At 27.8% G+C, this 17,177-nt stretch overlaps 1 protein-coding gene across 1 annotated transcript in view; it reads right to left on the bottom strand.

Moving 5' to 3' along the window:
• The window catches only part of LOC107441037 (nephrin), a 353,729-nt gene that overhangs the window by 209,701 nt on the left and 126,851 nt on the right, over nt 1–17,177 (bottom strand). Inside the window, exon 2 of the mRNA XM_043050259.3 lies at nt 14,381–14,515. Within this exon, the coding sequence (XP_042906193.1) occupies nt 14,381–14,515 (135 nt within the window). The remainder of the gene's footprint in view (nt 1–14,380; nt 14,516–17,177) is intronic.

The following is a 17,177-nucleotide window of genomic DNA, read 5'->3' as shown; positions in this document are numbered from 1 at the left end:
TAATTCCCTTACACAACAAACAACCTAATTTTATTTAACAATAATATAATTGTAAATTATATTATATTAAATATTATATATTAATATTATATAATATTTATTAATTATTATATTAATAAGAAATCATATTAATAAAAATGGAGATTAATATAATTGGAAGCCTAATAAATTTGCAAAATTAACATTGCATCATTAGAAGAAATCCTTTATATAAAGGAAAAAATTAAGATCATTAATCTTATGTTTTCAAAATACAATACAATATGCTGTAACAATGATTTTTACTTCTGAAGCAACAAATTTTAACATAAATAATGTTAATTCAAAAAAATAAAAATAGTTGAAGTAATTGAATTGATAAAAGTTATAAAAAACAAGCTGCTTGATGAGAAATATACTAATATTTTTAATAAAGATAAATTTAATTAAGGCAGGAAAAATACTATTAATTGATACAAGTTTTCAAAATATAATAAAAACTAGACACAAATGGATTGAAAAATATTACATTAAAAAGAACACGTGGAGATATAATTATTTTTAGACCAAAAAATTAATTTATTCTAAGTGAATTAATTATATTAAGAAAATAGGAAATTAATTCGACTGAATATTTTGTTTAATAAAATGTAATAATTATTTTTTTGACAATCTGATTTAATTAACGTTTCTTAAATCGAAAAGAGTAATAAATTCCAAGTCATTATACTTATTAAGCATGTCTATTTGTTTCATTATAACGAAGATTAATATAAAAATTTTAATATAGATTCTTTTTGTTAAAACAGACAAAGTACTATACATATAGTGTGCTAACAACTATAAATTGCATGTTTAAATATATGTAGATATTTGAAAGACATAAAACAATAAAATTTTATAGTAAAATATATAAAATAGTAATATAAAATATAAAAAAGAATATTTTACAGATGAAGAATTATATTGTAAACATAATTTGCTTCCTTTATAAGTAACTTTATTTAAGGCTTAAATATTTCTCCCATAAAATTTTATTGTGTAAAAGAATAGTTACGCACGAAAAGAAGAATATCTTAAGCACAATATATTTGAGAAATTTATTTAACAAACACATTTTAATGAAATATAGCACTTGTAACAAGCATCCTTAAATTAAAAAATAACAATATTGATAATATACGTTCCTAGCTAACAGTTTAGTTAATCAAGAAATATTGCAACCTTTTATTTTACCAGGCAATGTAACAGATTATTTATATGACATCTATTGCCTCCTTCTGATGCATCCCTCCTTAACTATGATTAGAAATTAATACTCTTTAATTATCTAATTTTTTACTCTCTAATTTCCTTATATTAAAATGCTGTAGCGCTGTTCTACGGAAATTGCGCCGACTAACGAAATTAGACTTTTCTGCAAATAAGCTCGTTTTATATCACCCCGTTTGCTAGTATTTGCTAGAACAGTTATTCATGACAGATAGGTTAAATTTTGTCTTTATTTTACCAATACTCACTAAAAATGGTAAAAAATTACGCAAATGGTGCAAAATGTCAATGTGAAGAGAAATTAGAATTTTGAAAAGATAAATAGCATTCGTGATAGATTTTTTAATATTGAAAAAATAACTATTACGTCATATTGTTTGGAAACTCACATATTTGAAAAAGCTGTGAAATATACATGAACTTTATCAATTTAGAAAAATCTCCCCGAACTGGCGACTATTTTTTTAAAAAAGATTAAATATTTAAGCTACTATTTGTCCGTTTAAAATTCAGGATCAAACTACAGATAATAGTACTTTTTATCTGCAAAAAATAATTAATAAATTTTTAAATGCAAATGATAATTTTTATCCTGCAAATAATAGTATTTACAACACTACTTTTTTCAAGTTTTGTCATTAAATTTCCTTTTAATTTAAACTTCTTCCGAGACAAAAATTCATCATAGTTTAGCATTTATTTGCCCCATGTAATCTATTACTAGATTAAAAATTCATACCTATTTTAACTTCTCGCTTCAATCAAGTCGAGAAATTTGAGTTGCTAATAGTTAAACTTACATTCTGAAATCTTTGCTATGTATTTAAGGGCTTATAATAAATATTACGTATTTCTGTAATGTATAGCTGAAAACTATGTTTTTATATAAAAAAATAATTAGATTTATTTTATACTAGCAAACTTTTAAAAATTGCGTAGTAGTTTCCTTCCATTTGCTCAATTCCCATACGGTGACTCATTGCTCCCTGGAATTATTGAATGAAATACAATTTGCTGTCTCCTGGGAGTTAAAACGAAAGATATGGTGATTCTTTACCTTTACAAAGAATCTGACTTGCCACTCTCATCAATTAATCAATCAATCAATGATAAGCAATTAATCAATCAATGAATCACAAGCAATTAACCAATCAATGAATGACAAGCAATTAATCAATTAAGCTATCTTAATTAATGTCCTTCAATAAATTTCACGTAGTTGGATTTTCTGAAATTCATGAGTCATTCAGTATTAAAATGTATTTCTTATCCAATATTTTCTTTAACTACATAGAATATTTTAAATATTTTTCAGTGAAAAATTAAGAAAGTATTTTCATCGAATTAGTTCTTACTCCAGCGTTTATTTCCAATCAGAACTATAGGTCTTATATTGGTAAAAAATGTTTTAAAAGTTTTTCTTTTAAACTAAAGTGGTATTTATTTGCCCCATTTAATCTTTTACTAATGTTAATACCGATTTTAACTTTCAATCGAACCGATCATAGTTAATTTTGCATTTCAAAATTTATATTACGTATTTAATGACGTTCAAGAGCAAACAGTGCGCATGCGTCGTCATTGTACGCCCTGCTATGGCGACAGCTGCTGTTTCATATTTTTTTTAGAATCCTTTTTTTAATTTAAATTTTATTACACATTGATTTGGCTAGTTTATTTTTTGAGTAGGCCAGAGAGATCCTATAAAATACCTCTCGAGTTGGGAATAAAAGAAAATTTCATCATTTGAACGATGTTTTTATTTTTCTTGTTTTAATTAAGAATCAGAAATCCTAAACTACAGTTCAAATGCCTTATATTGAATACTCCGCATTTCTGTAATGCATTGTAGAAAACTATGCCTTTCGATGGAAAAGAATTCGATTTAGTTTTATACTGTCAAACCTTTATAAAACGTATAGTTTTTCTTCCATTTGCTCAATTCCCATGCGATGACATATTGCTCCCTAGAACTATAGTCTGAAATACGATTTGTTATCTCCCGGGTGTTAAAACGAAAAATACGAAGGTTCTTTATCTTTACAAAGAAGCAGCTTTGACACTCTCACCAATGGTAAGCAATTCATTTTATAAAGCCTCGGAGGGAAAATACACTTTTATGACTTTTCATCACAAAGTCCGCAAAAGATTTATGAAAGCCAACACTGGAATATAAAGTGTAAATAATCGAAAAATATTTTCAAATATAATTTTTATAGAAATGACATTTTAACTTTATTTTTCACGCTTAAATTAGGTTGTGGTGATAATGTATGAAAGTAATGTAAAAGTTTGTTTTTGTGATTAATCTGATGTTTAATATATTTTACAAAAAACTGAAAGTCTTCAAACTTTTAAACATTGTTTTTTTTATGTTAAATTAGATTGTGATGATAAAGTATGAAGGTAATGTTAAAGCTTATTTCTTATGGAGTGATCGAATGTCTAATATGTTTTATAGGAAACAAAGTCATCAAACTTTTAAACAATATTTTTTGAAGCTAAACTAAGTCGCGATGATAAATTATTAAAGTATTGTAAAAACTTATGTTTTATGGATTGATCGGATGTTTAATATATTTGATAGAAAACAAAGTCATCAAACGCTGAAACATTATTCTTTTTGAAGTTAAATTTGATTGTAATGAGAAAGTATGAAGGTAATGTAAAAGCTTATTTCTTGTGGATTGATCGAATGTTTAATATATTTTACAGAAAACAAAGCTATAAAATTTTCAAGTAGCATTTTATGAATTTAAATGGATTTTGAGGATAACTTATGGAGGTAATGTAAAAGCTTATGTTTTATGGATTGATCATATGTTTTATATATTTTACTGAAAATGAAAAGTCTTCAAACCTTTAAACATATTTAATAAATTTCTCACTATATTTTTTACACATATGCATGTTATATAATAAACTAAATTTAATTTGTAAACTAAAACAGAATGAGTGCTTTTGATTACCATATTTAGCAATGTCGTGCGTAAAATATGATTGTCATTTAAATTTATGCACTCATGCACAATAAATGTAATGTTATTAATTTATAATACAAAACTACTTACATTATCATATACTGAATTCAATATATCATGTGTATAATGATGCTAAGCTTTTTTCCAAGGTACTACATTGTAAAAAATTTAAAATCAAATTGCGGTGAAAAGTAACGACACCCTGGATGAATCAACCGCAAAATTAATTTTACCTTAAAATCCCCCTTTAACAAAAATATTATGTTGTATATTTTACAGTAATAATTATTTATCAACAGTGATTCAATGATTTTACTAAAATATTACTTTAAAATTACGGTACATCAGATTTTTTTATTAATTTCAATTTTACGATAAAATTGGATTTTATTTTAAAAAGAACTTGCATCACCGGTGCTCTGCATATTTTACAGTAATTTTTACAGTGTATTTTCCTTTTTTTTTTTTTGAACTAACTTAAATTTTTGCCATATATTTTGTTTCCAAAATGAATTAAGGCCATGTAATTTATGTGCTTAAAACTAAAGAGAATTTAAACTAGGGTAAAATTTGAGAAATCACCAAACATTATATGAGTTATATGATATTATATGAATTTCTAACTACCAGTTGCGAATTCATTTAATATAGAAAAATCCTGTCAATCTATATCTTCTTTACAAATTTATATAAAACTACTATTGAAACGTATATTCAAGATTACATGACTGACAGTATAACCACGATGCTATGATGATGATTCCTTTTTATTGTATCATAAACATGAAAGTACTTACTTCATTCTTTTTAAAACACGTAAATACTTTTGCATTAGTTTTTCTGGCAATTAAAACATTTATGGATTAAATCTCAAAAATAATTTTAATATTTTTTCCAGCTGGTTCCACATTTATGCAGATTCAATTTTAATTATTAATATTCCTAACATCTTTAATATGGTGCTAAATTGAGCCATGTAATCACACTAATAAAACTTGATGGTATGATACTGTAGCGCAACTACCACTACAATTATTCTATTACCATTCACTAGTATATAAGACATGTTAACTTGATTCTATCAGGAGATACCTTTTGATAGATGAATGTTGACATCATCGGCAATCTATCATCCGCATTGAAGACTTTTGGAAGTGGTCTAGACACGCCTCCCTCGGTAGAAACGCCCCTCTCGATATGAACATTCTGAGTTTGATAGATGGAACACAGTGAACATTGGACTTTCTATTTGCGACTGCGACTTCGTTCTCCTTACACTGTTGCTACTATACAACCGAATTACGCAAAATAGGGACCTGCAAGCACTCGACTACTAACAGCAACACAAGAGCGACCACGCTCACAACACTGATCTTAACACAGCTCTCGCGACCAGCATTCAAGTCTGGTGATCTTAATGCAACTCTTCCGGCCTCTCGCAATACAGGAATCAAATAGTGGTGTCCGTTCATCAATTTCTATCACAGATAAAATTCTGATTTGGGAGTACTATATCGTAACTACCACTAAAATTATTCAATTCAAATTCACTAGTATATAAGACATGTTACCTCGATTCTATCAGGAGGTACCTTTCGTTAGATAAAGGTTGACACCGTTGGCAATCTTACCCCCCCCCTATACTATAGTTAAACTTGGAGAGAAATAAGTTTCAATTTATTACAACTTTTAAGTTTGCACCAGATTTGCTGCATGTGGTTACTCAACGTTAATGCATAAGCTATAACTCTTAATATAAAAGGCGATAAATGCAAATCTTAGTTTTACTTCTACCTTTAATTAAATATTAATTGAATCAGATTATGAAAAGTTGCAACCTATAATTCTAGAAAATTTACCAATTAGTTTATAGTTATACAAAATAGATAATAAATCGTTGACTCTAATTTAGTTCAGCTAATTAAAGCGTAAGACTCAATAAGAAAGTGATAAGCTTTTTTTCAGCGGAATTTGCTAACTCGTTCATTTCCTGCGGAGTTGTTGTCTTCATTTTGCAAGGAATCCCGAACCTACAACAATGCACAGTACTTCTTAGTCTTTTTTTGTTCCGTAAAAGGAATGTCTTAGGCATCTGGTTGGTTTTCTCCTCGCATTCTTTCTAAAGAAAAAAAATCCTCAAAGATTCTTTCTCTCTTTGGTTTAGTATTGCAGGTGAAATATATGTTCTTGTAAAGCATTTACTTTTCTCTGTAGGAAAATTCTAGAGCAATCGATATTATTGAAGATAAGCTCAGCTTTGTGCATGACATATGTTTATCATAAAAAGACTATAGATACCTTTACAAAAAATAAGGTGTTTTTGAGGTTGTTTTGAGATTGACAGGTGTAAAAAATATACTGAGGTATAAAATGAGGTTATGTTTTGCACCGAATATAACTTCATCAATAAACCTCAATTATAACCTCATTTACACCTCATAAAATCAAACTCATCTATAGTGCAGCTATATTTCTAGTTGAAATCGAGTGAAATTGTTTACACCTCAAATATATTTATTTGCTTGAAGTGTAAAGAGAACATGTACCTCTCAAAAAAAAATTCTCTAAGCTGGCTGCACTAAGGTAGATTTTTGTCAACCTCAAAGCAATCTCAAGTGCGAATAAAAACTTCTTACTCCTTGATTATGAACTTCACGAAGTTTATTTTTAACGGTTGTTTTTAACGTCAATTTCAAATGAATCTCAAATGAACCTTATCACCTCAAATCTACCTCAGATGAACCCCAAAAACTCTTTAAATTTTCGTTAGGGTGCTTTTTTATAAACTTAAAAGCTATTGCAAAATCACTAAGTCTCCATCAACACCCCCAGCTGGCTTTTTTTGATTGATTCTCAAATCATTATTATTTTATGATGATAAATTGGTCGTTGCACCAACATTTAAAGAAAATAAATATTCAACTATAAGATTTTGCAAGTTTTAATTTTATTAGCACGATTTGATAACAGATTCGATTGGGATAAAATGTAAACAATATGATTTTCCTCTGTTGCTATATTGAAACTTCATCAGCAGACTTGTTTTTTAATTTCGTATTTAGTATTTAGTTTCTATAAAAACTCGTTACATTCTCTTTCCCTAAGATTAATTGTACATAAAAATAATGCAAAAAGTCCATTCTTATTTTTGAATTAGAGTTTCAAACGTTTATTTTATATTCATTATTTTAATTGCATACGTATGGAGAAAAAAATTCCGGTATAATTATTGTACTCTATGATTAATGATATTTCCTTTAAAAAAACAACATAAATTTGGTTAATAGAACTAAAAGATGCGATTTTTAAGCAATTCATGAGGTAACTTTTCTGTTCATATCATAATAGTTTACCGGGAAGTTGGGTTTTTTAAAATAATACATAGATCTTATTAATACACGTTTAGTAAAAAATACAAAACTGAAATTTAGATTTTACCAAATAAAGGCATTACTACAATCATGCTGTTGGTCATGAAATTTTAGAGCCACACCAACCTTGCAAAACGTCTATGCATGCCATTTACGGAAGGTTTTATTCCATTTGTTCCATAAGTCATTTGTTTTAAAGAGTATTCACCATCAAATGCTAGCAAAAACAGCACACAGACTATAACAGAGCATACAGCGGCAACAGCACACAGACGATAACTGCAACTATTGGACTATAAATGTTTGCTTCGCCGTCATTTTGCACCATTTAAAATTCTACTACTCTATGTTATTCTGTTTTGGATGCATCCATCTCAGCATGACTTTGCATTCACTTTAAGCACTTTCATCACATTGGTTAATCATTTATCGGCAATCAATTTGTGGTGAACTCCTTTTACTTCATTTTCAACCCTGAAAGTCGCCACTGATAACATTATTTTATTTTTGCAATTCACCTTATTGGACACTGAATGGATTTTTCTTGTTTTCTCCATTTTGATTACAGAAATATGAAAATAGTTTGATTACATAAAAATTAAACACATCAGAAGAAATGTATCTTTTCCTTTAAAAATCTATACTTTTTTTTCGATTGAAACTCGTGAAGCTTTATATATTTTTACCTTGATTTCTAATTAGCTACTTTGTGAGTCACAGTAATAGAGTTTGAAATGAATCAAAATTAAAACGTTTGAAAAGATTCATTACATTCAAAATTCAAGTAGTAAAGTAATTTCAATTAGCTTTAAAATTTTAGTAATATTCAATAACAGTAAGGAAATTTTCGGTTACATAAAAATAAGATATATTTGGATAATTTTATTTTTATTCTCTGCCAACTCTTGCAAACATTTTTATGATAACCGATAAAAACTCATAAAACTTTATTTTTTCCCTTCAAGGTTTTACAAAATGAATTGCTTACCAGTGGCGAATATGTCAAACCGATTTCTTAGCAAAGATGTAAAACCTATACTTCCCCCGTAAAAACTCCCAGAATATAATAAATTGCAGTTATATGTCATTATAAAGGAAGTAGGGTAGATAACGAACGTAAGCAATAAATAACTATTGATGCTTGACATTAACAATTGCATTGCACATACTGCATAGAAATAATATCAAGCACATAATATTCTACGGCATATTCAAATATTCAAATAAAATCGAGGAAATTGTTTTTAGTCAAAGTTTACAAACTATATTACGAATCATTGGAAAATGTATATATATATACATCTATATATATATATATATATATATATATATATATATATATATATATATATATATATATATATATATATATATATATATATATATATATATATATATATATATATATATATATATATATATATATATATATATATATATATATATATATATATATGTGTGTGTGTGTGTGTGTGTGTGTGTGTGTGTGTGTGTGTGTGTTGTGTGTGTGTGTGTGTACAGAGAGAAGGAGATAAAAAAAAGGAGGCAAGCAAAAAAATAAAAGGCGAAACATTTTGAAAGGGAGAGGTGAAAAAGCAAAATTAATTTAAAAATCTTTTAAAAATTTTCTAAAAATAAAAAAAAAACTAGGAAAGAAATTAGCAAAAAGATATTAGAGTGCTTGCTAATATTATATCAATAGCTCAAATCAAAATATATTAATACAATAGTGTGAATGAGTATTTATATTTTACTTTGGCCAATTTTAGAAAGCACTCGAATTTGTGGATGTAAATCATGTGAGCTGATAGCGAAATTATATTTTTTTGTTAATTTATTCTATAGCTTATTTATTTATTTTTTTAATTTTTCAAAAGAATTTTGAAATGATTTAGTTGAAAAATTCGGAAAAAAGAAAAAAAAAATAATCAAAATCCGGAAAAAAAAATTTTCTTCCTTTTTTTCAATTTTTTTCGGATTTTTATTATTTTCATTTTTTTTAATTTTTTCATCATTCTGTATTCTTTTTATTATTCTGTATTCAATTATTCTGTATTTCATTATTCTGCATTTTTTCATGTTTTCTCTACATTTTGAACTTATTTTATGAGTTCTATTTATTTGCAGCTTATGCGCAGTAAATAAAACTTACCGTTTTTTTTTCTCGTTTATTCTTTTTAGCCTTTTTGTAATTATTATCTGTATTTAATTGTATTATGTATTTATTTATTGCTTGTATTATGCTATATATATATATATATATATATATATATATATATATATATATATATATATATATATATATATATATATATATATATATATATATTCACGAATTATTTCGGAATATTTCTTTCTATCCCGCTAAATGTTCTTTTTATCTTATCCGACAGAAAACTCATAAAACTCCGAGGTTTTACAAAAAGAATTGCTTACCATTGGCGAAAATGTCAAATCGACATCCTAGCAAGGATGTAAAACCTCCATTTTCACCATATTAGCACCCAGTAGATAACAAATTGCAGCCTGCGTTAGAGGTTTAGGCAGCTATACGTTATCATAAAGAAAGTAGGGCACATAAAGAACATAAAAAATAAATAACTATTGTTGCTTGAAAATAACAATTGTATTGCATATATTAAATTGAAATGATATTAAGCACATTACATCCTACAGTGCATTATTTTAGAAACCGTGAAACAAATGACTAATTTCATAAATTTCCTTTTACTATTTTTATGTTTAGTCTTGTTTAAATCACTTCACATTTTCAATTTGTCCCTTTGACAACTGATTGTACAGTTAAACAAAGTTTATATATTCATTTAGATAAGATGGAAATACATTCTAGAATTTCTTTGTTCAAAATATAGAACTAATCAATATTTTCTAAAAATATCATCTGTCAATAAGCTCTGATTTTATTCCTTCCCCTTTCTTTATTGTTTTATTCATTTCATTTATTTATTTTCGTAAATAATAATGTTGCTACCTGAGATGTCAATGAACTGCAAGGTAATGCATAGGTATGTTTAGATTCCCTCGAATGCACTTTTTAAGCTTTTTGAAAGAAGATTAAATAAATAAAAACTTTGTAAGCTTCATAAGTTAAATTTAATTAAGTTCCACATGTTTGAAAAGTCCAAAGCATGACGCTTTTCTCCTAGACAACAGGTGAATGATGAACAATGTAGAAGCAGGTTTTTGTAAAGAAGTCAAAGTTGCTAAGATAAAGGGGAAGAGAAAAATTATTTTGGAAACAAACATAAAGAAAATGGAATTTTAGCTGCTAAAGCAGGTAAATTAGGACATAATGTAAATTCCTGCGCAACACAAAGATGGAACAGAAATAAAATAATTTAATAGAAATTCGGCATTAATGTGAAAGAAACAAGACATCAAGATTATCTGATGAACAAAAGGAATTATGGTTTTTCCGATATTTATAAAGGGTAAACCAACCAGTGAAGGAACACTACCCAGTGAAGGAACTTTTAAAATATATATATATGGATTAAAAATAAGAATTTGAAAGTTTTTCTTTAGATTGACTGGTAACAACAGCTTACTTCCAAACAATAGGAAGTCATCTAGCAATGTTTTGGATTACCTGGTCAAATAGACTTCTCTGGAAAAAATTTTGAATTTGTTATTATCTCTGCAATACCTTGTTTCTTTGAAAAAATTATAAGGTAAGTATTTGTATTCATATGTTTGAAGCGGAATTAATTGCATGTAATAGTTTTATTTTTCTAAATGTGAAAAAGAGAATTCAAAATATAGTTATTGAAGTTACGTTTTATTTTTTTAAGCATCTACTGCATAATACTGCATTTTTTTACTGCATAATAAACTACTGAGATAAGGGGGTGTTTATTCACTGGATCACCAAACGATTAAAAACCAGTGAAGGAACAAGTGTTCATTTACTGTTTTTTTTTCTAAGTTAATGAAAATAAAATATAAACTTTAATTTTCTTGTACCTTTAGTGATGTTCTGCACCAAAAGTATGTTAAAAATACGAAAAACAACTTCTAACCAGTGAGGGAACAGGCATGTTCCTTTACTGGGCATAGATTTCCCAGTGAATGTGTTAATATGTTGACACTTTAATTTTCAATTCATGATTACAAAAAAAAGTTAGCATTTTCCAAGTATTTATGTGTTATAATTTCAGGAATAGACTAGTTTTTAAATATTTATGGCTTATAAATTCATAAAGAGCATTAAAAAATAACCAAAATTAAGTGTTCCTTTACTGGATGTTCATTCACTGGTAAGAGCTGTTCCTTCACTTGGTCTTCTTACTACTTGTTATTTGAACCTCCAAAACTTTAAAACAATATTATGTAAGTTTTCTAAATTTTTTTTACATAATTTGCAATTAGTAACAAATATGTTGACACTGTCATTTAACTAAAATTACGAATTTTGAAATTAATATGATTTTTCAAAAGGCAAGCTAATCTTAATTGTTCCTTCACTGGTTAGTTTACCCTATTAAATTACATCTTTAGTAGAAGAACTAGTCCCTAGAATAGTCGGACAGATCAAATACCACCATTAGGGGCCAATTTGATTATTAAAAGAAATTGATGTCATTTCAAAGCTAACGATTTCTTAATTGATGAATATTGTTGAAAATAGAATATCTAAGAGTTTATAGATATTAAATATTTTTTTTGCATTTTTGTATTACTGTAATGGCAATGAAACAATTTAGTTATTGAGTTATAGAATGTTAATATATCGCAGATAGTATCGTTGATAATATCTTTCGCGAAAACGGAAGTCATAAGAAAATACAAGTTGCGAATACAAGAATACAAACTAGCACACAGCATTTTCTTAAATAGTATGTTCCATTAGTGAACATTAGCGGAACAACATTAGTGAACATCGCATGTACTGAAAGTGACAGCAAAGCTTCCACATATTGGTTTCCATCATCACTCATAGTCATCAGAATCTTTATTCAGTTAAAACGCGTGTTTAAGATTTTAGTAACTGCTTAATTTTATCAGTTAAATTCTATCTGATTTCCAAATCACTAATTCGCAGGTCTCCATCAAGCAGAATATTTGATAAACAATAAATTATTGGGATGGAAAAAAATATTGAAAACTATCCAAACATTGACAGTAGTAATACCACAAACGTTGTAAGACCTTGCGAGCGTCTTCTGCGAGCTTCGCATCTCATAATAATTTCTAGCATCTAGTTTGCCAACTCTATGTCGCATTTCGTACTACTGTAGTGAGTGACAGTGCTTGGCTTCTACTGTGTGCAGCGGCCTGTAAACACGTTAGCATGGATACTACTCAGGATTATGGCAATAAATTATTGTGATGGAAAAAAATTATTGAAAACTATCCAAACATTGACGGCAGAAATACAACAAACGTTGTAAGACCATGCGAGCGTCATGTGTGAGCTTCACATCTCATAATAATTTCTAGCATCAAGTTTGCCAAGTCTATGTCGCATTTCGTACTACTGTAGTGAGTGACAGTGCTTGGCTTCTACTGTGTGCAGCCGCCTGTAAACACATTAGCATGGATACTACTCAGGATTATGGAATTTTTTTAATTTTGCAACTACACAGTGATTTTTCCCCATTTGTTGTGCATTAAATGAGTATCATGACAAAAATCTGGCACTAAAAATAGGAGGAAATTTTCTCGTGTTCAGCCCTACTACCTCAATAATTAGGGTTTATTCACAAATATATTGTCTGTAGAGGAAAAAAATGTAAGTAACCTTTCTACTGTGCCCGGAGTTTAGGTGTGGTGCTATAATTCAGGCTTTATACTTTCTCCAAGCTGTAATTCATTTTCCGTTTAGCATGCGCACATAAAGATAAACAATCATATGGATTTTTTGGACAAATCTTGCAGTCGAAGTTACGTGTCTTGTCCGTCATAAAACAAATTTGTATTTTGGTTTGCATGACAATAACATTTCATCAAAAATTCCTTCTGGTTCAGGATTAAAACGAAAATAATTGCTTCTAATCAGCAAGTAGACAGTTTCAGATACATTAACGAATTTGTAATTCAATAAGAGCTTAACTAAGATACTTAGACTATCGAATCTGAGAAATAATATAACTTATCAGAATTACTTGGATTGTTTTTTAACACGGCAGTTTCCAAGTTTTGTTTTACAAATGATTTTCATGAACTTTGTAGGTTTTCAAAATAAAAAAGCAGACATAAAACTTTAAAGATGAATATCTTTCTCATGAGGTTCAAAATTATCTCTTTTGACAATTTTGGGAATTTTAGGTATTGCTATGATTATTTATTTTACTCAACGTAAGGGCTCGAAATTTTGATAGAGCACAATTCAAAACAATTTAGGAAAAGTCTGAAAATATGAGCGTCAAAGCTAGCGTGTATCTTTAAAATCAATATTAGAAATGGCAAAAATGAAACCCCGCTTAAAGTATACCTTACATTGTTTCTAATTTAAAATATAGGTGTCACCCTCTCATAATATCAAAAAAAATCGTTAATCAACAAAAATTTGATTTCTCAGGAACTATTCGACGAATTTCGTTCAAGTTTTGTATTTTGCCATTTAAAATTACAATCTTTAAAGTAATGTAAAGAATTGTGTACTTTACTATTCAAAACTTTTTCAAATATTGTCAAAATAATAAAAATATTAAATATTATCGGATACTAGGTATTTTGCTTTATATTATTCATGTGGTTTGGAGCATTTCATAACAATATTCATAAAAAGAAAAATAATGAAATGGTAAACTCTACCTAGAACAAATCCATCTTTACTCCATTGAACGGCTCCAACTTGATTGCCAATGTGACATTGCAGATCTGATGACTGGCCTTCTATGATTTCTGTATCCTGTGGTTTTACCCTGAAGTATTGTTGGTTACATTCACCTAAAATATACAATTATATATATATTTATTTAAATAGTATTAATTTATTTAATGAATTATTTTGTAGACATATTTGTGCATTTGTAAAAGTTACAATATCATCTTTCATCAGTCGTAAATTATTAAGATAGATTGAGACAGCAAAGATTTATTAACTGGATATTTTAGTTTGATATAAGGTTTTTCTTCGATTTTAAAACGCTCTATTGATATGATGCCTTGCTTTTTTTAAGACCTGTAAACGGAGTTGGAATAGGCTGAAATCAATCCGTTATGACAAGATTCTGGAATACCACCCAATTAAAAGATAGCCCATAGCTGCAGATGCCATTTTTAATGATAGGCTGATCTAAATCTCACAAATTAGAATATTCGCTTGAATATTCCCTAGCACGTGACTCAACAAACATTTTACTAAGTGATGATTGATTTTTGATTTTTGGTTTTCGTTTCGAGTTAAAAATTGAGCTGATATTCACAAATAGACAATTTGCTACTTTAATTATAATCGGAAAATAGTATTGGCGCAATACCACATTACATTACTAAAAGGTAGATCGAACAACAGAAGATGGTAACAGTCACCCAACCTCCGCACCACACTTCTTTACCACTGAACGGTTGTTGAACTTCATAGGCTCTGCTACCGTCGGGGACATTACGATAGAGTGGATTCCGAACCACTAATATACGGTCGTAAGAAGAGAAAACCGATCGAACAACCAGCTTTTAAAATAGGAAATCGAAAGCTGGATTAAGCAAGGGTTGGCGATGACCAAAACCACCAGGCTGACCGGAAGGGGAGTTCGTGAGTGAGAGAGAGAGAGAGAGAGAGAGTAAAAAAAAGTCTTAAATAATCGCGTTATAAAAAAGTGAGTGTTTAATGGTAAAAGTGACTTTCAATTTTTAAATCTCCAAAACAGTAATTATATTTTCATGATTATTTTAATGCATGTTTAATAAGCATTATACATATATTAAAACATATATGATTTATGATCATATATGATTTAATATAGTTAAATAGATTAAATCCTATATTGTTTTAAGTTAATAAAATGATTATGTTAATTAAGAAGTGTTTTATAAATAATTTATCCATAAATTTATTTTTAAATTAAGAAGTGTCTTATAAATAATTTATCAATAAATTTATTTTTATTCAATCTTATACTTAGCCTTACACGCATTGAGATAAACAATCTTACTCAACTATCAAACAGCATTTACAAAATAATGTAAATATATACATTGAAAAGAGAGAGAGAAAAAAATATTTTTCTAATTTTAAAAGCTTAGATTTTGATTTTGCGAATTAAATAAAATAGTAACATAACATGCTTTTATGTTTAAGTTACAAATTTCTATTTATTAATAAATTCTAATTGAAATTTAATTTCTCCGGAGTAGTTTTCTCTTCCACTCTTGTTAGGATAATTTTTAAACTCTATTAATTTAATTTTTTTCTATTTCAAGCGTTATGGTTTTCATTTTGTTAAGAAAGAAAAGCGCTTATTAAATTATGGAATATTGCTTTTTATTTAATAACAATGCTTTCCCTTATGTAAGGTTCCTTAAAATCATAAGACAAGATTAAAAAAATAAAATCACTGTAAAAAATTTTAACTTAAGTTGATAATACATTTTTTTCAGAAAGGAATGCGCTATTTAGCTTTTTAAATTTGTTATGCAAAATAGTTTATTACCATTTAGTTACTTAGAATGTACCAAGAAAAGCATAAACAGAGCATGAAATCTCTGTTTCATTGCTAATTTTCTTGAAATTATTCATAATCAACAGTGTTTAAGTTACTATTGTTTTTAGGTATAAAAACTACAGTTTTGTACTAGTCGGATGTGAATATGTGAATAAAAGATGTATTGGATTCACTGAATAGTTTTGACGTTGAATTGATGGAGGTGAAAACCGAATCGATAAGACTAAAAGTTTGAAAAAAAGAAAAATCTTATTGTCTTATTTTACTAAACAAATTTAAAAACTTTATATAAATCCACTGCAAACAAGTTGACTATATCACGGTTGAACGCTTAAATAACTTTTCTGACAGTAAACTTTACTACCATTCACTGCTGATCAATAAAACCGTACTTTAAACCTTATTACAATAGAAATTTATATTTCAAGGTCAAATTACAGAAAAAGTACCAGTACTTTGGGTGCATCATCCGTAAAACCTATTTTACCGTAAAATCCTTTTTCATTGTGAAAAATAATAGTAACTCTTACATTAATATCTACTTAATGGAAGTGATTCAGAGATTTTGCTATAATTATTACTGTAAAAATTACGGTATATCAAATCTTTTGTCCCGTAACATGTTCCAGTAAAAATTAATTTTACTGTAAAAAGTACCGTTATCTTAGTGCCGGTATATTTTACCATAACTTGATCCGGAAATTTTTAAAATGTCACTATTTCATTACTTCTATTACATTAAATGTAAAAGAAGTGCGATAATACAGTTAAATTAGTCCCGGTGTTAAGTTGAATGGTATAATGTTTCAATTTATCACACAGTTTGATTACACTGTTTCATAAATTATGTCTGTAGTTAAAATATCTGAACAAAGGATACGTTGCTTTAAACATGCTCTAATACAATTTTTCAAAGTTTGTTTCTCAATTATTTCAAAACAAAT

Source organism: Parasteatoda tepidariorum, chromosome 8 (genome assembly GCF_982258835.1).
Source record: "Parasteatoda tepidariorum strain Cologne lab strain chromosome 8, Ptep-v5.0, whole genome shotgun sequence".
NCBI lineage: Eukaryota > Metazoa > Arthropoda > Arachnida > Araneae > Theridiidae > Parasteatoda > Parasteatoda tepidariorum.
The sequence above is the reverse complement of the archived record's forward strand: the minus strand, read 5'-3'. Positions and strand labels throughout refer to the sequence as shown.